The sequence below is a fragment of the Callithrix jacchus genome, chromosome 7 (genome assembly GCF_049354715.1).
Source record: "Callithrix jacchus isolate 240 chromosome 7, calJac240_pri, whole genome shotgun sequence".
Taxonomy (NCBI): domain Eukaryota; kingdom Metazoa; phylum Chordata; class Mammalia; order Primates; family Cebidae; genus Callithrix; species Callithrix jacchus.
Window position 1 is genome coordinate 34,692,530 of NC_133508.1, and position 27,610 is coordinate 34,720,139.

Here is a 27,610-nt window from a genome sequence, read left to right on the forward strand (position 1 = left end):
CCATCATGTAGACAGCATCCACAGCAGTGGCAGACAAAAGTCAAGTCCTCAAAAAATACTTACTGGAATGTGTAACATTCCAGACAGCAAGGATAGCAAAAGCTAACAGTAAAACACAAACTTGGAAAAGCAGCCTGCAGCCAGATCACAGAAGCCATGAATACCAGGAAATAAAAGTAATCACAAACATTTATTGATATCACCTATCAGACATAGCCCTAAGCATTTTATGTGGCTGAATATTCTAAGACAGATACATGTGGTACTCGTATGATCCTCATTTTACACGTAAGAAAGCTGCAGCCTAGAGAGGTTAAAGGGCTCACCAAAGGTCAATAGGCTTCTAAGTGGCAGGGCTGGCACAGAAACTCCAGGAGGTCTTCCAGTCCCATTCAACATGTATCAGCTGAGGGTGTACTGTGTGCCAGGTGCAACGAAAGGCACTGGGGACACACTGGTCACTAGCACCAAGACCATTCCAGTAACCTCGCCTAAAACATCAGAATCACTTACCTCATCCTTCCATTTTGCCTTCTTTAATGAGTCAGTCTTCCTGTCCTAAAGTATTCATCACCTCCTCCCACTACTTCCTTTGACTTCCGATGTACTTGCTGACCCTTTGTCCGGGTCATGTGGAACACTCTTATGACTGGGCTCTACTTCAGTTTCTGGCATCTCTAATTCATCTAAAAATTTTGCTGTCAGCGTGTCACTTCCCTATTCAAAATTCTACAGGAACTTCCTTTACCTATGTAGTAAGTGTAAACTGCTTAGCGTAGAAACAGATGCTAGATCTGCAGATCAGGCCTGAATTCACTAAATCCATTTCAAAGATCTGGATGTATATTCTTGAGCCAATGTACTGATTTAGTGCAGCTTTACATGCTTTGTATCTGCTAGGACAAACCAGTGTTCTCTATTCCTCACAGAATAAAATTTAAACTGACTTACATTAACTATGTCTTTCTTACTGCAGATTTCTACTCTTGATAAAATGTAAGCTTAAAATATAAGGTTTTAAAATAAAGTAATGGCCGGGCGCGGTGGTTCACATCTGTAATCCCAGCACTCTGGGGGGCCTAGGCAGGTAGATAACCTGAGGTCAGGAATTCGAGACCAGCCGGCCAAAATGGTGAAACCCCATCTCTACTAAATAAATACAAAAATTAGCCGGGTGTGGTGGCAGCTGGCTGTAATCCCAGCTACTCAGGAGGCTGAGGCAGGAGAATCACCTGAACCCAGGAAGTGGAGGTTGCAGTGAACTGAGATCAAGCCACTGCTGGTGACAAAGCGAGAGCAAAACTCTCTCTCAAAAAAAAAAAAAAAAAAAAAGATCTGGGAGGAGAAGTTAAAAAAATAAAAAAGATATATATCTTCTAGACTCTAATCATGAAATAGAACAGCCTCAAATAATTTCTTAAAATAGTTTATACTCTACCGCAGGGCAATATCTAATTGTTCTACTCAGGCATAATACAACAGTACATGTCTTACCATTTATTCTATCAACCAAGAGCTAATGGAAAACTGCAACAAGTTATCCAGAAGACCTAGCTAAAACCACTGACTAAGGTGGCTACACTAAACATATTTTCAATGTAGACAAAACAGCTTTATTGGAAGAAGGTGCCATCAAAGACTTTCATAGCTAGAGAGAAGTCAATGCCTAGCTTCAAAGCTTCAAAGGACAAGTGTACTCTCTAGTTAGGGGCTATTCAGCTGTAGCTTTAAGTTCAAGCCAATGCTCATTTACCATTCCAAAAATCCTAGGGCCCTTAAAAATCACGCTAAATCTACCCTGTCTGTGCTCTAGAAATGGAACAACAAATCCTGGATGATAGCACATTTGTCTAAAGCATGGTTTACTGAATATTTTAAGCCCATTATTGAGACCTACTGCTCAGGAAAAAGATTAAAAATACTACTGTTCACCACACAATGAACCTGGTCACCCAAGAGCTATGATGGAGATAAATAAAAAGACTAATGCTGTTTTCCACACAATGAACCTGGTCACCCAGTGGAGATAAATAAAAAGCCTAATGCCTGCTAACAACTTCCAAACTGCATCCTATGGATCAAGGAGTCATTTTGACTTTCTTTTTTTTTTTTTTTTTTTTTTTTGAGACACAGTTTTGCTCTTGTTACCCAGGCTGGAGTGCAATGGCGCGATCTCAGCTCACCGCAACCTCCACCTCCTGGGTTCAGGCAATTCTCCTGCCTCAGCATCCTGAGTAGCTGGGATTACAGGCACGCACCACAATGCCCAGCTAATTTTTTGTATTTTTAGTAGAGATGGGGTTTCACCATGTTGACCGGGATGGTCTCGATCTCTTGACCTCGTGATCCACCCGCCTCGGCCTCCCAAAGTGCTGGGATTACAGGCTTGAGCCACCGCGCCCAGCCAATTTCAAGTCTTATTATTTAAGAATTACAGTGTTATTCTTAATATTATTGCTATTCTATTCTACTATTTCTATGACAATAACTGTGATAGACATTCCTCTAATAGATCTGGGCAGAGTCAACTTAAAATCTTCTGGTAAGTATTCACCATTCTGGATGCTATCAAGAACATTCACACAGCCAGGCACAGTGGCTCATGCCTGTAATTCCAGCACTTTGGGAGGCTGAGGTGGGCAGATTACTCAAGGGCAGGAGTTCGAGAACAACCTAGCCAACATGATGAAACCTGTCTCTACTAAAAAAAATACAAAAATTAGCCTGGTGTGGTGGAGTGTGCCTATAATCCCAGCTACTCGGGAGGCTGAGGCAGGAGAAATCACTTGAACCCAGGAGGCAGAGGCTGCAGTAAGCCAAGATCCTGCCACTGCACTCCATCTCAAAAATTAAAAAAGGAACATTCATGATTCATGGGAGAAGGTCTAAATATCATTATGAACAGATGATTAGAAGATATTGATTCTGTAAAGGGAAATAAAATCTCAGGATCCCCAAACCTCCTATGCCAAACAAAAATTTAAGCTTGGAGGCTGAGTCATTCTAAATGGCCATCCTCTTCCTGAATGAATAATTGTTTTAACTTTGTGTCGAAATATTATGTATTAGCCAGATCCCCATAGTAAGTCAAAAAACCTCAGCCATTTCCTGATAACTAACCCTGCCTCAAAAAGTCACTCATGCACAAATTATTTGCTAGCCTCCAAAAAGGACATGTCAATTGTAACTCTAGATCTGTCCTCTGAAGTCTAGTTCCTAAAAACTAAAGTCTGCTAGCATCCACCTGGTAAGCCTCAATTCTTAGGTGATATTCCCAGATACAGAGCAAAGGCACGATGAGAGTAATCATTCCTTCACCTCTCCTTGAGATATCTGCACAACTGTTTTCCTCCTCTATTTACCTGTGCCTCAAAGGTTTACCTTATACTAAATGTAGATTTACTGGGCACTAATTAGTCTGACAAGTAGGTAACCATTTGCCTCACTGCTGCCGCCCCTCATGTTTTAAGGAAAATGTATAAACTAAACCTCCTGAGAACCTCTTTGCACAAAACAGCCACAGATGAATCTGTGCCTTGCATTTTTCCTGGGTGCACGCTTAAGCTGGCTCAATAAACCACGACTGAAATACCTGCCTCAGTCACTCATTTCAGTTAACACTTCCAACCCTCATGGATGACCTAGAGAGGGTCAAGACTTCAGAGGAGGAAGTAACTGCAGATGTGGTGGAAACATCAAGAGAACTCAGAATTGGATCCTGAAGATGGGACTGAATTGCTGCAATCTCACGATATAACTTGAATGGATAAGAAGGTGCTTCTTATGGATGAGAAATAAAGTGGTCTCCTGAGATCAAATCTACTCCTAATAAGATGGTGTGAACATTGTTGAAATGACAACAAAGAATTCAAATATTACATAAGCCTAGTTGATAAGGTGGTGGCGGGGAAGAGGACTGACTCCAATTTTGTAAGAACTTCTACTGCAGGTAAAATGCTATCCAGCAGCATTGTACCCTACAGATAAATCTTTTGTGAAGAGTCAACTGATGCAGCTAACTTCATTGCTGTCTTATTTTAAAACACTGCCCCAGCCTCCCCAACCTTCAGCAACCACCATCATAATCAGTCAGCAGCCATCAACATTGAGGCAAGAAGATTAGCAAAAAGATTCCAATTCACTGGAGGTTCAAATGATCAATAGCATTTTTTTAAGTAATAAAGTAATTTTTAAAAGGTGTGCACTTTTTTTAGACAATGCTACTGCATACTTAACAGACTACATTACAGCATAAACATAACACATGCACTGGGATACCAAACAATTTGTGGGACTTGTTTTATTGCAATATTCCCTTTATTGTGCGGTGGTCTGGAACTGAACCCACATGATCTCCAAAGTATGCCTATACAAGAAAAAGATGAGAATAGAATCTACTTCAGTGGAATAGCATGTTTCTGGAACAAGACTACGGTAGAATGAAGTAGGTAAGTGGAAGGGCTTTGGATTCAGACTGATCTGGGTTTAAATCCTGCCTTTGTGATTCATTAGCTGAGTGACCTTCAATAAAATCATGCTCTTAGCATTCCTTTCTTCCTCTGTAAAAATTGGAGATATGGACTACCCCATATCATTTTACACACACATACATAAACACATTATATATAATACAACATTTACTAGAAGTTCTTAAGTAGCTCCAATTTAATAGTACTAATTTAGCCAGGCACAGTGGCTCATGCCTATAATCCCAGCACTTTGGGAGGCTAAGGTAGGAGAATTGCTTAAGCCCAGGAGTTCGAGATCATCCTGGGCAACATAGTGAGACAGCATCTCTACACAAAAATAAACAGAATTAGCTGGGCATGGCAGTGCGCACCTGTTGTTCCAGCAACTGGGGAGAAGGGGCAGGCTTGCTAGGGCCCAGGAGGTTGAGGCTGCAGTGAGCCAAGATCATGCTACTACATTGCAGCCTAGGTGAGAAAGCTAGACCCTGCCTCAAAAAAAGAAAAAGAGGAAAAAAAAGAAGCAATCCAGGCAGACGGAATGGCAAGGAAAGGCAGGAAGATGGGCGAGACCATGGGGCATTATTGAACAAGTAATTCAATATGCCTAGAGCATGGGGGATACAGAACTTCAAAGGGAAAATTACAAGTAACCTATCTAACATTGTTTGTGTCAAACAGAAAATACTGAATGCTAGAGTCAAATAAGAACATATCGAGGGGACAGGAGCTGAGATTTCCCACTAAGTTTCATGCAAGTTGAGTTTCCACACTGATCTCTGTTGAGATTAAACATGTGCTATAGGCTGCAAACAATCAGAACAAACAGAGCCATGCCACTGAGTACAATTTTACTTTTCACAGAATGTTCCACACACTGCCTGGCTCCTAAATACCCGCCTTACCTAGATTACAGACCTTTCCCGACAGCAGAGAAAAGTCCATGTTGGAGAGAATGCTTTAGTTCGGCACATGTGAATGAGAAAATAGGTAATAAAAAAATTATCCCGTCAATCACTGAATGCAGGCAACACTGCTTGGCTTATCTAAATTTTAAAGGCACACTCACCTATATAAGCAGTCCATATAGTCTGCACCCTTGCTGTATTCTTCCCAGTACCTATGATACATAACAAGTACTTGTTCTTCTGACTCCAGAACTCTCTATATAAACCAGAAAAATATTTTTAATTGAAAAGCAACAATCATTTTTACTGTCAACCGTAAAACGTATCAAAATTAATGTTCTAAAATAATTTACATAATTCAAGCAGTAAAAATTACATTTACACAATACATATTAACTACCTTTATTAAAAATGAAACGACTGGGAAAGATGTGAGCCTTCAATATGAAAGTGAAGCATCCATAACAGAGAATAAATTAAGCCGGACGTGGTGGCTCACGCCTGTAAAGTCCAGCATTTTGGGAGCCTGAGGTGGGCAGATCACCTGAGGTCAGGAAATCAAGGCCAACCTGACCAACATGGGTGAAACCTAGCCTCTACTAAATACAAAAAAATTAGCCAGGCATGGTGGCACATGCCTGTAAGTTCCAGCTACTTGGGAAACTGAGGCAGGAGAATCACCTGAACCCAAGAGGCAGAGGTTTCAGTGAGCGGAGATCATGCCACTACAATCCAGCCTGGGCAACAGAGCAAGACTGTCTCTCAAAACAAACAAACAAACAAAAAATAAAAACCACACTTACAACGTAACCTAAAATATAGAATTGCAAAAAATTTATTAATGTCTTACATAGTAATCATTTATGATGTAATCAAAGCTCAACAGCTTACAATAGCAGAACTTTAACATACTAAACACAGACACTTAAAGACCACTTTAACATCAGAACTGCTTTCATAAGTGGATAAATGATCACATTAGAATACTAAATAAAATGTACATGCCATATACAATAAAAAGTAGAGTATTTCCTTTTACTATTTTCAGGGAAACAGCACATAAACAACTGTACCCTACTTATGAGGTTTTTTTTGGTGTCTCACTATTTCAGCCCAGACTGGTCTTGAACTGCTGGCCTCATATGATCCTCCTGCCTCGGCTTCCCAAAGTGCTGAGATTACACGTATAAGCCACTGTGCCAGGCCAGTTCTTAACATTTAAAAAAGTATCTACTCCTGACCACATGCAGAGTTAGTTTAAATAAACTGCATTTTTCATTTCTATTTCATAGATAAAGAAATTCAAAGCTCAGTTCATAACTAAGGTAGTTGTTAAGTGAGTTGCCCATGGTTACAACAGCTAATAAAAAGCAGAGTGAAGATTCTCACGCAGGCACTAAATTATCTCCTCCAGTTCCTGATTAGATCAGTAGTCTAAATTAAGTTTGAAATGCTGTCTATAGCAAAATACTGCAAAATTCACTGTTTATACACAGATCATGTCTGTGCTGCTGCCCCTCTATGTATGGCATATTAATGAAAAAACTGGTCACAGAGTCAGCTTCTATCATCATTTATCATTTCCCTTTTTAATTTTAGATTTTGCGAAGACTTTATATAGCATGTGAAAGGCAGCTAAAAAGCTGAAAATAATAAACAGAGAGATTTACAAAGAGATAGGAATAAAAAACAAGGGAAAATCTGGCTGTATAAACACTACCCAGAGGACACAGGAGCACATTGAAAAACTGAACAAAAAAACCTTGAGCTGACCCTCTCCTTTATTTACTAACTACAGGACGCTGAGCAAGTAAACTGATTTCCCTAACAACACAAAGCTTGACTCAAAGATCTTAATTTTTAACTGCTAATTAAGAAGCGAAAACAAGGGAGTCCAAGGTGGGAGGATGACTTGAGCCCAGAAGTTTGAGACCAGCCTAGGCAATATAGTCAGAACCCTTGTCTCCACCAAAAATTGCCAGGTGTGGTAGTGTGTGTCTGCAGTCCCAGCTACTTGGAAGGCTGAGGTGGAAGGATCACTGAAGCCAGGGAAGCCAGGGCTACAGTGAGCCATGACCGCCCCACTGCACCCTAGTCTGGGCAACAGAGCAAGACGTTGTATTTAAAAAAGCAGTGGCGGCAAAACAAGCTGATCTTGATACAAGTTCTACACTGGAAAACAGTAAACTAGTAAAGTACACAACTATCAACATATTTATATCATGCATGTATTGTTGCTTACCTTGTGCAAATGCCGAACGTGATTTTCCAAAAAAATCTTAGTTTCTGTATAAAGTCTTTCTCCAAGGGGTTCAGGATAGGCCACACATAAAGCATAGATATCGCTAGTTAAATTATTAAGGTTTTCATATTTACTGGAGACAATTTCTAAACATGAAATTTATCTTGTCTGGCATTGAAAATTTTTTTGTGTGTGATTTAGGCTTACAATATATATAATACTGTTACATACATGTGACAAAAGTAGAATACATAACCATGCTGACTTTAAAAAGCACTACAGGCTGGGCGAGGTGGCTTATGCCTGTAACACCTGAGGTTGGGAGTTCAAGGCCTGCCCCAACATGGAGAAACTCCGTTTCTACTAAAAATACAAAATTAGCCAGCTGTGGTGGCGCACGTCTGTAATCCTAGCTACTCAGGAGGTTGAGGCAGGAGAATCACTTGAACCCAGGAGGCAAAGGTTGAAGTGAGCTAAGATCGCACCATTGCATTTCCAGCCTGGGCAACAAGAGCAAAACTCTGTCTCAAAAATAAATAAATAAATAAATAAAGCACTATAAGGTTCATTCACTTATTCATTGTACAAGTATTTATTGAGAATTATTTGAAGACATTGTGAGGAAAATGGTTCTTATCAGAGAGGTTAAAATCCAGAGGTTTCTGGAAAAAGAAATTACCCAGAATCCTATAAAATAAGGTTTATATTAGAATAAACATTAGCATGGTTATCAATGAAGGCCTATGGACTATGATGAGAGGCAGATATGTCTAAGCAATTCTGAGAAACTAAACAAAAATTACTCATTTGACACAGCCTCCTACATCACAGCAGACAGGATACTCTACATTTATTTATTCTCTCAGAAGAAACATACCATGAATAGTAATATCAATTAACCAATTAAGTTTCTGAACATCAATTAAGTACCTTGCTAGGTCTCACCAGAGGTAGATAACAGGAGGAGTGGAAAGAAATAAGACCTGAGCCTTTACCTTTCACTAGTTAGATCTTAACCAAGTTTCCTAGCCTCTCTGGGCTAGAATTTCCTTCTTCTTTTTTTTTTTTTTTTAAATATCCTTTGCTTTAGTGGATCTTCTCAACATCTCCAATAATTAGAAACATTATATACCAAGACAAACAAAAGATAAGACTTAAAGCAAAGCCCATTTATAACCTTGGGGCCAGACACGGTATCAGATTAGGATTCTGGGAACTAGGTGTTTCATATGCTGCCTCCAATTACTGTGACAAGGCATTCTGGAGGTAACAGCTCATTTGTCCACAGGAACACTGACACCAGAGCAACACAGAGGTCAGGACCTCCTGGTGGTTATACTCCAGGACTGTTCCATGTTAAAACTATGCCATCTGATTGGTACGACGACCACTGCCAATTGTCTCCAAAGATAATGAACCTTTCCCTGACATCTCCACAGTTCCTGTAAGACTTTTGAAGTGCTTTATAAACTGCCCATCACTAACCAAATGTGCAAGATAAAGAACCTGTGAGCCACCTGAGAACAGCCTAACTAAAGATGCAGATATGAACTGGAAATAAGGTTGATGATTCAGGATGGAGTCAGGTATTTATGTTTAACACAAAGATTAGGAAATACTATGAAATAAAAATGTTTACTTAAAAATAAGGATGCAGATTTTTCCTCCATGTCCCCTTAACACTGTATGCATTCTACAAAATTTATTTTTATACAGTAGAATTTACTTATACCTTATCCACATTAGCCTATTAACTCCATATTCCCAGCCCCCCGGCACAGGTCCTAGCACATGATGATTTATTAAATCCTACTGAAGGACAATCTCACATGCTCCATTTACCTAGTACCCTTACCCCAGAAAGCACAAGCAGCCCTCTCCACACTTACTTATAAATTTTTGACCATTTCTATTTATGTATTTTTAAGCTTTACATATTTTTTCCCTCACCCTTGCTTTGTAATATTTGTTTATATATTTACTTGAATTTTTTTTTTTTTTTTTTTTTTTTTGTAGAAACAGGGTCTCAGCATGTTGCATAGGCTGATCTCAAACTCCTGGGATCAGGCAATCCTTCTGCCCCGGCTTCCCAAAGTGCTGGGATTATAGGTATAAGCTGCCACACCTAGCCTTACTTATTTTTAATAATAATTGGTAATTAAATCCTTTTAACAAAGATCATGTGGACTTAAATCTCTTAAGGTTCTGAATACCAAAACATAATGTTATTTGCTCCAACTATGTCTTCCTAAAGCCACATACATGTTTACTTAAAAATAAGTATGCAAATTTTTTAAGACATGACTTAATTGGTACTGAAAAATTAAAATTATTCAATACCATGATTTTTGCATGATAAGCTAATTATGTGCCCAAATGTCTCACATCACGAAAATTAGTAGTATCTCAATATAGCCACTGCATGTAAATGTAAACGAAATCTACTGGAAGGATTTGTGCCAAATCTCCAGCTTAAGGAGAAAGGATCTACACAAGAGAGGTGTGCAGGGAGACTTCTCCACTTCATTCCACATGTGGTACTTCTGCACTGTGGGGCTCTGTCAGAACATAAGTACTTTTTTAGTGGAGTGAATCCACCTTAATAAAATTTTAAAGTTCATGTTTTAACTTACTGTCGTTTTGGGTCTCAAACCACTGCATAATTTTAACCAATTAAATATGTTCTTTTTCTCTATTCAAATATCCAACCAACCTGGAAATGTTTAGCCCTTATGAAGAACACCTATAAAATCGAGCATTTTTCAACCTCCAACGCTCAGTTATGATTTGATTATAGTCAAGACACTTTAAAAGACAAAAAATGCAAAATAACTACAGGTCAGATTTCAACTTAAACATTCTCTCCCTAGATTTATCTTTCCTAATTCACTTTTTAGGGAGGCAGAATACACAAACTCCTCTATTTATGAACTTTCCAGTTAAAAAATGTCTCAGTCAGAAACTAAGCTGTTACAGAATGAAATCTCTTAGCTGCAACCAAAAGATAGTCCTAACCAGCAGCAAAGTTATTTATTTCACATTCTCTATTGAAAGGTGTTTCCTATGCTTGGGCCCAATTTTGAGTTTTAACATTATGAACTCTATTATGCCATGGATCAAAAACAAGGAGAGTTTTACAATGGGAATAAAAGTCAAGGTAATCTAAAAATTGAAAATGGTAAGACAACCAAAAAAGGATTTGACAATTAAAAAAACTAAATAAACCAGTAAAAAAGAATTTGCTTACATTTCTTTTTTTTTTTTTGAGACAGAGTTTCACTCTTTTGCCCAGGCTCGAATGAAGTGGCGTGATTTTGGCTTACTGCAACCTCTGCTGTCCCCGGATTCAAGCAAGTCTCCTGCTTTAGCCTCCCAAGTAGCTGGCATTACAGACATGTGCCACCACACCCAGCTCATTTTGTATTTTTTTTTTTTTAGTAGAGATAGGATTTTACCTTGTTGGCCAGGCTGGTCCTGAACTCCTGACCTCAGGTGATCCACCCACCTCGGCTTCCCAAAGTGCTGGGATTACAGGTGTGAGCCACTGTGCCCAGTCGGATTTGCTGATGTTTCTCATGAGAAAAGAATACAAATGCAATATCTATGAAATCATAAATGAGCAAGCAAGGATAAAAAAATGACTAATTAAATGGAAATTTTTCAAGTGCACAGCTAGAGAATCAATGTGAACATCAAATATCAATTAGCCCGATATAATTTAGAATAGGGTGAAGCAGCTGCTGATGCACCAAACACACCTGACTATAGAGAAAATCTTTTCCCATCAATAAAATCCAAGAAAGGATGATGAGCTGCTATGCACAGACTCCATGGTTACTAATACCTTCTTCTTCTAACACCTGTGGCAAGTGTCAAGGATGCAGATCACCTGCCTCAACATTTTTCAATGACATCAAAACCGGTCTATATTTGAAAGAGATGCCTGATAGAATATAAACTAGAAATCATGGCCAGGTGCGGTGGCTCACCCCTGTAATCCCAGCACTTTGAGAGGCCAAGGTGGGTGGATCACCTGAGGCCAGGAGTTCGAGACCAGCCTGGCCAACAAGGTAAAATTCTGTCTCTACTAATAAAAAAAATACCAAATTAGCGGGATGTGGTGGCACATGCCTGTAATGCCACCTACTTGGGAGGCTAAAGCAGAAGAATCGTTTGAACTCGGGAGGCGGAGGCTGGAGTAAGCTGAGGTTGCACCACTGCACTCAAGCCTAGACAAGAGCAAAATTCTGTCACAAAAAAAAAAGAAAGAAAGAAATGAGGACAAGCGTATGCCTGGGTTTAAATGGTGGAAGGATGAACTCATTTTCCTACCCGGAAGAAATACATTGAGGGAAGGCAATATTAAGTTTCCCTTAACAATCATTTTGGACTTACTACAACCTTTTAAATGCCACTTCTCCTCAAGTAGGAAAATGTCTGCATTATGCTGCTGGAGTCTGGAAATCTGTCCTAACAGCTAATAAAAGACAGAAAACTTTGAGTAAAAGTAAACTAAAACAGGGCCAGGTACAGCCTTTCTATTTATACAAAGTCCAAAAATAAAAGAATTCACCACTGGCCGGGCATGGTGGCTCTCACCTGTAATCCCAGCACTTTAGGAGGCTGAGGCAGGGGGGATCACTTGAGGTCAGGAGTTTGAGACCAGCCTGTCCAATATGGTAAAACCCCGTCTCTACCAAAAATACAAAAATTAGCCAGGCATGGTGGCACCCACCTGTAATCCCAGCTACTAGGAAGATCAGGCATGAGAATCACTTAAAACCAGGAGGCGGAGGCTGTAGCTAGCCAAGATCATACCACTGCACTCCAACCTGGGCAACAGAATGAGACCCTGCAACAAGAAAAAAAAAAAAAGGATTCACCATTATTGTTTATTCTATTTATATAGAGTTCAAATATCAAAGAAAACACCATTTAAGAACCACAAAACGCTGGGCACAGTGGCTCACACCTGTAATCTCAGCATTTTGGGAGGCCAAGGCGCATGGATCACTTGAGCCCAGGGGTTCGAGATCAGCCTGGTCGACATGGCAAAACACTGTCTCTACTAAAAACACAAAATTTAGCCAGGCACGGTGGCAGGCACTTGTATTCCCAGCTACTCAGGAGGCTGAGGCATGAGAATCACTTGAACCTGGGAGATGGAGGCTGCAATGAGCTGAGATCACTGCACTATGTCTAACAAAAAAAGAACCACAAAAACAACAGGCACAAAAATCAAGACAGTAGTTAGCATGTAGGGAAATGGGTAGGCTTGTGAACTCAGAGGGCCATGTGTTTCAGGGGGGTTATAGTGAATGCTGACAAAGTTCTACTTCATTAATATTCTTTACCTATGTGATAACTGCATTATAATTGTGCAATGGCGTATTTTATGAACTTGTCCATAATTCACACTCCCCACAAGTGCATGCTAAAAGTTCAAATAATAAAGCACATTTGAAACAATGTGGGGGGGCCTATTTTTTCTTTTTCAAAATATTTACATTTTATGGCTGTTAAAATTTCCACTTAAGATGTTAAGGCTCAGAAGTGAATTTTATATTCTTGGGCAAAATAACAGGGAAAAGGAAGGAATGTTGCCTTGTAACAGTAACATAGCCTTTTACTTTCCAAAAGAAAATTTAAATCAAAAGATTATACTCTTTAATCATTATTTTTGCAGACTTTTTTTTTTATTTTGGGGGAAGAGAAAATTCATGATCAGGTGAAGAATAACTGGCCCAACGACCAGCTGGGCATGGTGGCTCACACCTGTAATCCTAGCACTTTGGGAGGCCAAGGTGGGAGGGCTGATTGAGCCCAGGAGCTTGAGACCAGCCTGGGCAACATAGTGAGATCCCATCTCTACAAAAACAATTAAAAAAAAAATCAGCCAGGTGTGGTGGCACATGCCTATAGTCCCAGCTACTCAGGAGGGTGAGGTGGGAGGATCTCTTGAGCCCAGGAAGTTGAGGCTGTAGTGAGCTATGGTGATACCACTGCACTCCAGCTTGGGTGACAGAGTGAGACCCTATCTCTAAAAATAAACTATAAAAAAAAAAGAATAACTAAACCATATTAGATGGATGAAATATAACAGTGACTAAAGGGGTCACTTTACAGGGAAATCATCTATTTCAAAACCACTTAAAACCCAACAAATTAACTGTCTTTTATCTTTTTTGTTATCTCATGTTCATTTTCCCTCTTCTTGTAGTCATCTATAACCAACTCCTTTTCCCTCTCTGCTCATTATTTTAGTTAAAATATCCTTAAAAGCACCTAAGAACTTGCTTAGCCCAATCTCACTAACATACAAGTAGCCTTAACACTTTTTAACTTTAATTAAGATTCCTGCCCCAAATCAATCGATAATGTTCCACAGAAAAATTAGCTATGTAATTCAAAGGCAGAATCTGTATCAGTTATCCTCTAGATATACCAGAAAGCATAGGGAATTGGACGTTTAAGATACTATATTCAAGCCAGCCTGTGCTCCATCAATTACCACCTGCGTGACCCTGGGCAAGTCCAGTCAAGTAATTATTTTTGTCCCACTGATCTGATAGACTTGATTGAGGTATCAAATAACATAAAAAAAACAAAAGAACTTTGCAAACTATGAAGGCTTCTCAAATGTCATCATCCTTTTACATATCTTCAGTACCCAGAACATAGCTGGCTTAACAAATGTTCCTTACTGCCTACTGCAGTTGTAACGAATTAAATGATTTTCTGTTGGTCTAAAGAACTTTACTGTTCTTGCATCCACATTCGGCTTAATATTAACAACTGAATTAGGCATTGAGATCAAGCTGAACCACTATCTTATGAAATCAGAGCTTTACTAAAGAATGTATGACCCACATAATGACGGCCGCCCTTCTGTAGCCCCAACAGATTGCTAGAGAGGGCAGCACTAGTTAGGTCTAGCAGATTACTGTCACGGAGGAATGCAGGAAACTAAGCTTCAGGGCATCCTAGAGAAATCAGCAATCTGCATTGTTACACAAAACTCTCAATTCACAAATGTAGACAATCTAATGAAAAACACACTTCCAGCCCAGTCACTGAACTTGCTGTTCACTCTCCACCAAGCGCACTCTTCCCCCCAGAAATCACTCGGCTTGCTCCCTCGCTGAGTTCAAGTCTCTGCTCTAATGTCCCCATCCTCAGGGAGGCCTTCCTTGGCCACTCATTCTAAAAGAGCAGCACACAAACAGGTACTCCAAGTTTCCAATGCCCTTATCCTGTTTTCATTTATCACTATCTCTTCTTAGAAGCAAGGGCATTCGATTTTTTTTTAACCTGTTTCGTGTCTGTTTCTACCATTATAACGGAAAAAAAGGAATTTGTTTTGTTCGAAAACTGTATTCCCAAAGGCTAAATTAGTCCTTGACAGATACTAAGTACTCAATAAATATTCGTTGAATGAAAGGTTATCAAACACGGACTGTCATAAAAGAGGTGATGAACTTGAAAATGTAGATAATAATGTATTTGAAAACAGTTACACAGGAAAGTTCTTCCATAATCTTGACCACGTTCTCGCTTTTCAACAAGTTTATCAATTTTAGAATATTGATCAAGCTGCCATTAAAAGGATACGAGAAGCGGTCGTTCCATGTTGCTCTTTCAACGTATTCCAACATGACCACAGCTTTTATTGTTGTCAAAAGTTTGTTCCATGTTTCATCAAAATCTACTACTCTTGGTTTCAAAGACATTGTGCAAGTGTAGTGTTGAAATCTGTCAATTAAGAACAATAACAATGTTAGCATTAATTCCACAAGCTTAGTTATTTGTTTTTAAAGCACTGCATAATTAAATAACATGATATATGCAAGGAGTGAGAAAAGAACCCGGTACACAACAAAATGTTAGCTACCATCTTTTCAAGACTACCCAGACAAGAAACATCACAGACTATTCAACAATCACTACAAACTCTAGGAACTGGAAGTTTTCTAGTACAAATTATTTATGATGAAGGGTATAGTTTTTAGCCCTCATTTAATATTGTGAGGGAAAGTAACTGGGACCCACTTAAGCAAAAAGCCAACTTCCATCAGAGGAAATAATGCAAGACATCCAACCGAAAGGTTTTGGCCCCAAATCCTTGTGGTTTGCACTCCTGAAAGTGGGGAATAAGGTAGCATGCAATGAAATATGAGAAGATACAAGAAAATGAAAGGGTTTAACTTCCGGAAGCATTAGTTTTGGTATTAGATTAGGGAAGAAATTTACATTTATATTAAACCAAACAGGGATGAACTGTGGAGTAGAATATAAAATTCACATGACCTTTTAAGATTTAGAAAAAAGATTTCAAAGAAATGTCAGGTTTGCAGTGGAGAGCTTAAGGCTCTCTCCCAGATTCTTGGGGTATCTACTCCCCAGTTCTAATGAAAAGCATGGCTCTAGCAATGGAACCCCTGGCTCCAGTGAATTTGGTGAGCGTTTAAGGGAGTTCAAGGACTCCTGCCTTGCAGACAAGCTGCATTTAGGAGTTAGCTGGTTTCTGGAACAAAAGGGTCCCAAGGTTACAGAAACTTGGTTCAAGCTTGATTCTAAATCTTTCCCAGTATCACATCAGATAATCAGAATTAAAAGAGAAACTTTGTGAGTTAAATTTAATTGTTCAAAAGAACGTTTTCCTGGCAAATGTTTTAACAACCTCCCTCAAGTCTCCCCTTATTAGCAAGACTGTGAGGCACCAACCTAGTCTGCAGCCAAGGCCAAAAAAGGATGAAACCTCTCTTCTCCCGTCTCCCACCATGGGGGAAAGGGGAGGCAGAGAACAGGGAGGAGGGGACAATGCAGAAAGAGAATGAGCAAGGCAGTGGGGAGGATGGCAGCTGCCCCACCAGCCACAGACTGGGAGAGGCCCTTCTGCGTTCCAAGCTGAGAACTCAAGGAATCCCAGGAATAGACTCCATGGAAAAGGGAAAAAAAAAAATCAGAGAAAAGTCAAATATCCAAAAGAGGGTATGCCATGTTGAATCACACCCTCTTTCCTCAACATACCAAAGCCCCCACCTCCTGGCCTTCAACTTATTCCTGAACTATGTAGAACAGACTAGCAGTGATTTTACTGTGCAAAGATGGGGAGAAGGTGGGAATGGAGGAGGTGGGAGAACCTACTGAGTTTCCTAAGCTCTAAATAAGGGCATTAACCATACCTCCTTCTCTCCCTTGTTCACCACATCCTATCATCAACTGTGCACGAGTATTTCCTGAATCCATCCACTCCTGTGTAGCCCACAAATGCTCTGGAATCAGGCCCTCAGCAGAAATAGTAACAGCTGTTAACATGTACACAGTGTATATACTGTGAGCCAAGCACCCTGTATCAACTCGTTTAATTCTCCCAGCATTCTGACAGGTAGTCCCACTGTTCTCATTTTCTGAATATGAAAACTGAGTGGCAGGTGATTCAGAAATGTGCTTAAGGTCACAGAGCTCCGTAATGGTGGCATCAGGATTCAGACTTGTGCTGTGGCATGTGCTCGGCTGCTGTGTGCAGCCGTGCTGCCTCACTAACCTGCTTGCTGGTCCTTGCCAGGCACCATTCCAAGTTCTAAGGATACAGTGGGCAAAAACAAAGTTCTTGACTTCAAGATCAGAATCTTAGCTCTTGCCCTTATCAAAGACACAAAAATAACCTACCTAGGCCAAAAGTTGACCATGTTACTTTGTACATAAAGCTCTTTGTTGTTTCCTTCTACAGACAGCACTCAGTTTAGGCTCAACTGCAACATGGCACCCAAGCTCCTCTTCTGGTACTACCTACTATGACAATATAATCCAGGAACTTCTCACTGCTTGGAGATCACTGAACACACCAGCCTGATTCATACATTTGCCTTTACTCTTACTATTTTCTCTACCTAAAGTGCTTCTCTTTTCCTTAGTCATTCCACCTAACTCTTACTGATAGTCTAACCTTGGTCCATCAGCCTTTTTCTTTTTTTTTCTGAGGCAGAGTCTCCCTCTGTCACCCAGGTTGAAGTGCAATGGTGAGATCTCAGTTCACTGCAACCTCGGCCTCCCGGGTTTGAGTGATTTTCCTGCCTCAGCCTCTCAAGTAGCTGGGTTACAGGCACAACTCACCACACCTGGCTAATTTTTGTATTTTTAGTAGAGATGGGGTTTCACCATGTTGGCCAGACTGGTCTCGAACTCCTGACGCTCAAATGATCTGCTCCCAAAGTGGCCTCCCAAAGTGCTGGAATTATAGGTGCGAGCCACTGTGCCCGGCCTACATCTGCTTTTAAGAAACTGTCTTGGACCATTTAAGCCAGGGAAGGTGTCCTGTCATAGGTATTATCTCAGAACTCCACACTTTCCTCTGTTGGAGCACTTCATCACTCTCAACTAGAATTACCTGAATGTTTCTGAGAGTGGGGACAATTCTGTTAACTGCATACCAAAAAGCTGGCGATGCTCCCCTCACATTCACCTTCTCCTCTTATAAAATGAAATCATATTAAACACACTGCTTGCAAATTAGTTTAAGAGTTGCACACACTTTTTTTGCTTTATGGAATCAGACTGACACTGACTTCTCTGTTGAGACTGATAGATTTATGGTACTATAAGGAAAATACACAGTTACAATCCATGCTTGGATGGATAGAAACTCTGCGAGCCAAGGTGAGAGAAGCACTGGCCTTGTGCAACACACCGAAAACTGACAACCCAATAGCAGGAAGTATGCTGCAACAGTCTGTCAGATTCTCTGCTTGCTAGCTCATATAACTAGGAAAATTAAGTTCCTTTTGTTTTCTTGAAATTGTTTAATAATAACATTCATGGAAAGTTTACATAAGGATGTGAAAAAGACAGGACAAAGAAAGAAAGAGGACCATGGCTGGGTGCAGTGGCTCACGCCTGTAATCCCAGCACTTTGGAAGGCTGAGGCAGGTGGACAGCCTGAGGTCAGGAGTTCAAGACCAGCCTAACCAATATGGTAAAACCCTGTCTCTAACAAAAATGCAAAAATTAGCCAGGTGTGGTGGCACGTGCCTGTAGTCCCAGCTACTCGGGAGGCTGAGGCAGGAGAATCGCTTGAACCCAGGAGGTGGAGGCTGCAGTGAGCCGAGATTGCCAGCCTGGAGACAGAGCAAGGCTCCATCTCAAAAAAAAAAGAAAAAAAGAAAGAGGACCACAGCTACACTACTTTACTTTCTACCTCCAAAGCTGTCAAATAATTCATAAATCTATCAGTCTTGTTCTTCATTACTGTGTCTTAACGAGATTCCCATGCGCACTCAGATTGTGTCCCATCAAGTAACTGTAAAATCCAAGTCTCCTGAAATCACCACAGTCCCCTTTAGCTTTCTTGTGAGTTCCACTCTTGCAACAATGGAGTTTTAGGGCACACAGGTACAGTGCCTAGGGCATAAGACTTATGGGACCTAAAACACACACACACACACACACACACACACACACACACACACTCTTTCTCCACATTTTTAAAAACTGCAAAATAAAAATTTATATTTAATTACCTGTTTCTGTAAAATATTATGTCAACATTAATATAATATTTGAAACATTTTTGTTACATTTGAAAACACTTGTAGATTAGATTTCCTAAGAGCATAATTTCTAAATGGTATGACTGTCAATAATAATTACAAAAGTGAATCATAAAACATAGTCCCACGTAACTCAGCAATTCCACTCCTAAGAAAAATAAAACTCCCAAGAGAAATACAACATATTCACGTAAAAACCGGTATATAAATGTTCACTGCAGTATTATTCATAAAGGCCTTTGAAACAGCCCAAATGTCTATCAACTGATAAATGGTTAAATAAAATGTGATATATCCATACGATAAATTATTATTTGGAAATACAAGGCAATAAAGTACTGATACACACTACCACATGGATGAACCTCAAAAACATTGTACTAAGTGAATGAAGAGGGCCACAAAACAGCCACGTAATGTACAAGTCTATTTATATGGAGTATCAAGAATAGGCAAATCTATAAAGACAGAAAGTAGATGAGTGGTTGCCTAGGGAACTTGGGGAAAAATGGGAAATGACTGCCAATAGGGTGATGAAAATGCTCTAAAGTTGACTGTCATGATAGCTGCACAACTATCTACTAAAAACCACTCAATTGTATATTTCAGATAGGTAAACTGAATGGTATGTGAAGTATATCTCAATAAACCTGCTATACATTTAAAAGTGAATTCTAAAAATCTTACCGAAAATTTTAGAGCAATGTAATGGGGATGAGGTGGAAATAAGTATCAATACATCCACCTGGTCGCTTAGCATAAAATTCTGAAATCTCAATTTCTATCCCACCACTCCTGTGTATGACCTAGTTGCCATCTCCCATCACCAGAGGCAATAAGTTTTCTGTGTTCATGGGCGTATTTTAGACATATGTTGATTTGTTATTCCCTTTTACATAATACAAATGTGGTCTTTTTTTCATCTGTTTTACACAAATGGTATACTATTCAGATTGCTATATATCTGCTTTTTTCTCTTAAGAGTATATTTGGAGCCAGGTGCAGTGGCTCATGCCTGTAAGCCCGGTACTTTGGGAGGTTAAGGCGGGTGGATCATTTGAAGTCAGGAGTTCGAGACCAGCTGGCAACATGGTGAAACCCCATCTCTACTAAAAAAATACAAAATTAGCCAGGCGTGGTGGTGGGTGCCTGTAATCCCAGCTACTCAGGAGGCTATGTCAGAAGAATCGCTTGAACCTGGGAGGCACAGGTTGTATAGTGAGCCAAGATCGTGCCACTGCACTCCAGCCTAGGCAAGCAAGACTCCATCTCAAAAACTAATAATAATAAATAAATAAATAAAAATCATATTAAAAAATATTTACAGATGTAATTATGCTGTCTGAAATTTGCTTCACAATTAAACAGCTTGCTCATGAGCTGATAACTGCTAAGGATGAGTGACAGGGACACGGAGATTTATTATAGTGTTCTTTTTTTTTTTTGTATGTGTTTACAATTTTCCATATTAAAGGAATCTAAAAAATCCTACTCCTCACAAACATCATTAATATTTTCATAAATTTAGGAGAGAAAGCACATCATCTCTTACTAACTGAAAGCTGTGACGAACCTTCTTCCCTTCTGAGAATCTTAACCTTCCTGTTATAGGTTTCCAAAGTTGCAGGAGAGCGCACAGAACACATGGTACTGTCCCTGAGTATGATGTGCTAACATAGCCTGACAAAATGTCCACCCCCAAACATTTACTAATAGCAGAAATAAAAAATATATATAACTTTAAGATCAGATGAATTTTAACTTGGGGTGATCCTGCTCTTCATTTAGACATTTTTCAAATAGATTTATTCCTGTGAACTCACTTGCCGGGGCAAAAAGAAACAATTTAGATAATTTCAGCAGGTAAAAGTTACAGTATCTCAAAAGATTAACTTTGGTGTGTCATATTTTAGTTGCCTTCTTTTTATTTATTTTCTTTTTTTGAGATGAAGTCTCACTCTGTCACTCAAGCTAGAGTGCAGTGGCGCAATCTTGGCTCACTTCAATCTCTGCCTCCCAAGTTCAAGCGACTGTCCTGCCTCAGCCTCCTGAGTAGCTGGGACTACAGGCGTGCATCGCCAAGCCTAGCTAATTGTTTTTACATTTTTAGTAGAGACGGGGGTTTCACCATGTTGGCTAGGATGGTCTCGATCTCTTGACCTCATGATCCGCCCACCTCGGCCTCCCCAAGTGCTGAGATCACAAGTATGATCCACCGCACCTGGCCTTAGTTGCCTTCTAAAAGTATAATGATCAATACTGTAAACAGCTAACCACTTACTATTTTGATTCTCTTCATAGTAAACAAAACTCCTGAATGATGATTTTTTATTTCCGTATTGATTGGTAGCAGAAATAATAATTGGGGATCCAAAAATTACCAGTAAGATATAATGGAGTGATCTAAGTTGGTTTCAGATGGTTAAGACACTATAATTAGTTTTTCAAATGCTACTCAATAGGCTTAGATTTTATTCTTAATACACCAAATGAGAAAAACACTTAAGACCCAAAAAAGAGTGTTACAATAGTTCCCCACCAAAGCCTTATCTGAGAAGATAGGTTAAGATCCCCGGTGGATGCCTGAAACTGTTTTTTCATATACATACATACCTATGATAAAGTTTAATATATAAATCAAGCACAGTAAGAGATTAACAGTAACTAACAATAAGATATAACAATTATTACATTATGCCGTAATAAAAGTTACGTGAGTGTGGGCTCTCTCAGAATATCTCACGGTGCTGTACTCACCCTTCTTGTGAAGGTGTGAGACAATACAATGCCTATGTAATGAGACGAAGTGAGCTGAGTGACACAGGCATCAGAATGTTGGCATTAGCCTAGTTACTACTACCTTCTGTATTCCTTAATGTGTGTTATCATCCCTGACTTAGAGTAAATAGCTTGGTGTCATTTGTTTCTGGGGATCCCTTGCTGAGTCTTCAAACAGGCCCAATGCTTTCTGGCACAATATGTTGCCATCAAGTGGAACTTGTCTTTGCTCATGTCTTCCACCCATCAGTGTAATGCTTTTTCCAAATTAACTAAGCACTTATACACAATGCAACTATCATTTGTACAGTTTGAGGTCTGACACCAAAACTACTAAGAATGTTTCTTTCCTTATAATTTCTTTTCTTTCATAATTATGAAGAAAGAAAAAGAAATTCTTGCTAGACCTGCTTACAGTAGGTCTTAGCAACCTCAGCCTATTTATTTATCTTTCCTTATTGAGAACTTTCACCTTTTCATGTAAAGGAAGCACTTTATGCTTCTTTCTGGTATATCCATATAGCTAGGATCACTACTCCTGCACTTCGGGGGCCCTTATTAAATAAAATCAGGGTTACTTGAACACAAGTATTGCAAAACTGCAACAGTCTATCTGATAATCAAGACAGCTACTAAGTGACTAATGGCAGGAGCCATCGACAGTGTGGATACTGGACAAAGGGATGATTCACGCCTGAGCAGGACACAGCAAGATTTCATTACACTACTGAGAACGGTGCAGAATTTAATTATGAGTTCTTTCTGAAATTTTCCATTTAATATTTTCAGACCCCACTGACCATGGGTAACTAAAATGCAGAAAACAAAACTGCGAATAAGTGGGGGTGGAGGGGTGGAATACAATATTAACTTGGCATTATTTTCCATTTCCACAGGTGCACACTGACCAAATATGCTGCCATCATTTAACATTAAAATAAGCTCCAAGAATGCATTTTCATCTTGCTGTATCAAATGAGTGAGCCACTGGATGTAACTAAGAATGTCCTTTCTTATTTGGAGATTCAGGGTGCAACTTTTTTGTTGCAGTAAGGTCTGACCCACAGAGCTCTAAGTGCTCCACAAATATTTCCATCACGACTCTCCTGCTTTAGAATTTCTATTTTTATTTATTTATTTATTTTTGAGACAGGGTCTTGTTCTGTTACCCAGTACAGCAGTGTGATCCTGGCTAACTGCAGCCTTGACCTCCTGGGCTCAAGTGATCCTCCTGCCTCAGCCTCCCAAGTAGCTGGGACTATGGGCACATACCACCGCACTCAGCTACTTTTTGTTATTAGTAGAGGCAGGTTTTCCTTATGTTGCACAGGCTGGTCTTGAACTCCTGAGCTCAAGCTTCCACCAGCCTTGGCCTCCCAAAGTGCAGGCATGCACCACCGCACCCAGCCTAGAATTCCCAGTAGGTTTTTTAAAAAAAGAAATGAGTTGGGGAAGAAAAGAGTGAACAGACATATAGTGTGCGCCAAAATGCATACTGCAGGAAAATATCTTGAAGTCTCAAAACAGGGTGACATAGTGGGGAGTAGGGAATGTATTTATAATACAGTAAGTATGTTATAGAAACCATTTGCACCCAGGTATGGTGGCTCACACCTGTAATCCCAGTACTCTGGGAGGCTGAGGTGGGAGGATCACTTGAGCCTGGGAGTTTGAAACTAGCCTGATCAACATAAAGACCTGATCTTTGCAAAAAAACAAAATTATAATCGTTGGGCCCTCTGGTAACACGTGCCGCTGGGTGTCACAGCTACTCAGGAAGCTAAGGTGGGAACATGGCTTGAGCACAGGAAAAGTTCAAGGTTACAGTAAGCTACAATGGCACCACTGCACTCCAGCCTGGGCCAAAAGACTGAGATCGTGTCTCAAAAAAGCAGCCATCAGCTTCCAAAAATAAACCCACTTCACCAGAATAAAAGACCCCTCTCTGCAATGAACTTTAGACCCCCCCATAAGCCTGCGCAGTCTGTACTTTCCTAAGTTTTCACATCGCTCTTATCAGCTTGAAGTTTAACGTATTCTTCACTTGCTTTCTCATTTTTTGTTCAATAATCTAGTCAATGAATTTAAGAAACTGACCTTTTTAAAAAAAACTATTCTCATATATGTATCCCAGATCTCAGGTAAGTTAGAGAACTTGAATTTCCGAGTCCCTCATGACTAGGCAAGTCCACTTTTGCATGAATACTAGACAGAGCTAGAACCAACTAGCCTTTATACAAGTTATCAAAACATTAAAAACACATTTTTTTTTGGCTGTATGCAGTGGCCCATACCTACAATCCCAGCACTTTGGGAGGCCGAGACGGGCAGATTGCTTGAGCCCACAAGTTCGCAGGCAACCTGGGCAACATGGTGAACCTCACCTCCATAAAATACAAACACATTAGCCATGTGTGCTGGCACGCACCTGTAGACCCAGCTACTAGGGAGGCTGGAATGTGAGGATCTCTTGAGTCCAAGCTGTGACTGTACCACTGCAATCTACAGCATTTGCTGGCTTCTATATAATACATCAAATCCTACCTATGTCCTGACACTCCCATAGAAGACACAGGCATGGAAGAATAATTAAAAAGGGGTTACAGGTATGGCAGATGCATATCAATTATCCCTCCAGTACCTTTCTTGACACCACCTGTTTACAAACCCATAGAGAGACAGTGAGGTGGCTCAAGCTTAATCCCAGCATTTTGAAAGTGAGTTATGATGGCACCGCCGCACTCCAGCCTGGGAAACAGGGCCAGACCTTGTCTCTCAAAATAAAAAATTCCAGACCAGGCGCGGCAGCTCACACCTGTAATCCCAGCACTTTGGGAGGCCGAGGCGTGTGGATCACCTGAGGTCAGGAGTTTAAGACTAGCCTGGCTAACATGGTAAAACCCCGTTTGTATTCTACTAAAAATACAAAAAATTATCCAGGTATGGTGGTGCACGCCTGTTATCCCTGCTACTCTGGAGGCTGAGGCAGGAGAATCACTTGAACCTAGGAGGCAGAGGTTGCAGTGGGTCAAGATGGCTCAACTGCACTCCTATTTGGGCAGCAAGAGCAAAACTCCATTTCAAAAAAATAAAATTAAAAATAAATTCCAATACAAGCTATGACAAGAATGAAGACATTACACTAAGTCAAATACACCAAACACAAAGTGAAAAACTTATTATGGTCCTGCTTAAAACTATGTAGGGGAAATTCATAAAGACAGAAAGATTTTATCAGATGCTGGGGGCAGGGGAAACACTGAGCTACTGCTTAATAGTTGCAGAGTTTCTGTCTAGTAAAAAAAAAGTTTTGGAAATGGTGATGAGGTGAAATTTACGATCACACTGTAAATGCAATCAACAACACTAAACTATTCACTTAATGATAGTTAAAATGGTAAATTGTACGTTATGTTTTACCACGTATAAAAATACAAAAAATACTGTCCTTATTCATAGTACTTAAAAACTAGATCACAAGTACAAAGTTCTGATGTCAGAGAAGTATCTGAATCTCACTGCAAAATGCACTCTGAAAATTTTTAAATGGATGCACTCTAATCAAAACAATACTTGGGAGTATGACAAAATGTTATTTTTGGTTCAGACTATTAACAAATACATAAGAGAAATATTTTGAGATAAAATTTTCCTGAAGGCTTAGGACTACTTGGGGATCTTTCTCTTGATGTCACATTATTGATTATTTTGGCAACTATATATAACTTACATAGTTACTATGACTATTAGAAAGGTTATCTTCGGCTGGGCATGGTAGCTAGCGCTTATAATCCCAGCACTTTGGGAGGCCAAGGTGGGCAGATAACTGGAGGTCAGGAGTTCGAGACCAGCCTGGCCAACATGGTGAAACCCCAACTCTACCAAAAATACAAAAATTAGCCAGGTGTGGTGGCGGGCTACTCAGGAGGCTGAGGCAGGAGAATCGCTTGAACCTAGGAGGCAGAGGTCACAGTGAGCCAAGATTGTGCCACTGCACCACAGCAGCCTGGGCAACAGAACAAGAATCCATCTCAAAAAAAAAAAAAAAAAAGTAAGGAAAAAGAAAAAGAAAGGTATCTTCTATTTCCCACTGGCAGAAAATAGTAGTTATAAATAAAGGGGAATGGCAAGCATAAATCCTGTGGTAGTGGACTGTAATTAAAGGTCTCATTTACAAACTCATGGTTTTAAATACAAAAACACATATATACATGCAGATAAAAAGATATAAACATAGATATTTGTGTCTGCATGGATGAATACACATCTATTTCTAGCTCTGCTCACTGAGAAGGGCCTAGGAGCAATGACACCACAGTGGCAATAAGCACAAGCAGAACCTACATCTTGGTTTCTAAATATCATTCTCCAATTAAAAAAACCAGAGCTACTCCTTGGAAAAGTGACTGATTCCAGGGCTGGAGCAGGAAAAATAGAAGTTAAACCTAGAACATCTATGATATCAGGAAATAGAAGGTGCTTTCCCCACACAAAAAGAGGGTGGGAACATGTCGAAAGGACATGAGCCAAACTAAAGGTCAAATCTGGAACAAATCAAGCAACAAAATAATGACTGGGTTACATGATAAACCACAGGCAGATCACAGTGACTTACGCCTGCTGTAATCCCAATACTTTGTGAGACCAGGCTGGAGGATCACCTGAGCCAAGGAGCAAAACCAGTCTGGAATGTACCCTGTACTTTCAATCTCCTTCAACTGAATTAAAACAAGGCTGAGATATTTAAAAAAAATTACACATGGCAAACCCATGTTTCATTCTTTGAAAAGTAGCCAAAATAGAAAAGACGAAGTTGCTGAGTTAATGGATATAACTAACATTATTTATAACGTTAAACTATATAAAAGAGGCCAGGTGCAGTAGCTCATGCCTGCATTCCCAGCACTTTGGGAGGCCAAGGTGGGTGGATCACCTGAGGTCAGGAGTTTGAGACCAGGCTGGTCAACATGGCAAAACACCATTTCTACTAAAAATACAAAAATTAGCCAGGCGTGATGGAAGGCATCTGTAGTCCCAGCTACTTGGGAGCCTGAGACAGGAGAATCACATGAACCCAGGAGGCAGAGGTTGCAGTGAGCTGAGAACATGCCATTGCACTCCAGCTTGGGCAACTAGAACAAAACTCTGTCCCAAACAATCAAACAAAACAGTATCAGTCTGAATTTTTACTTCTTCAGAGTAACAAAGCTTAAAGCAAAAGAAAATATTGCACCTCTCCTCCCCCAAAGGAAAATCAACAGAGATGAATGTACCCCAAAAGTTTCTAGAGATCCAACACCGCAATCTTAAACCTAACACTCCTACTCACTGTCTCAAAACCTTTAATCAAAGAATTGTCTCAAATAAGCCTTTCCCAATGAAAAGCCAAATATAAAGTGCTGACACAGAAATCTGTATATTCTTAAAGGTGGTTACCCAAAGATTATGCTAACTGAAATGTGACAGATACATTACTGCTAAGATTCAAACTCAGGCACAGAGCCAGATCACTCTAAACAGATATTGCGATTAACTGATTACTAAGAGAGGGTTCAGTCATAGATAAGCAACTTGCTATAAATCTCCTAACATTATAAATTGCTGCTTGTTTTTCCAAGATTTGACATAAGCCAGTCATAAGTCTTCCTAATATTAAGATTCTAGGGC

The 27,610-nt window shown here is 39.9% G+C and overlaps 1 protein-coding gene across 6 annotated transcripts in view; it reads right to left on the reverse strand.

Annotated features, from left to right (window-relative positions):
* Nucleotides 1-27,610, reverse strand: part of CUL2 (cullin 2) — an 84,407-nt gene that overhangs the window by 51,578 nt on the left and 5,219 nt on the right. For all 6 annotated transcript variants that reach the window (XM_002750160.7, XM_078329885.1, XM_002750159.6 and 3 more), the window contains 3 exons: nucleotides 15,228-15,368; nucleotides 7,617-7,719; nucleotides 5,536-5,630 (listed from right to left, as the gene is read on the reverse strand). In XM_002750160.7, coding sequence (XP_002750206.1) covers nucleotides 5,536-5,630; nucleotides 7,617-7,719; nucleotides 15,228-15,346 — 317 coding nt within the window. In that variant the 5' untranslated portion in view covers nucleotides 15,347-15,368. The remainder of the gene's footprint in view (nucleotides 1-5,535; nucleotides 5,631-7,616; nucleotides 7,720-15,227; nucleotides 15,369-27,610) is intronic.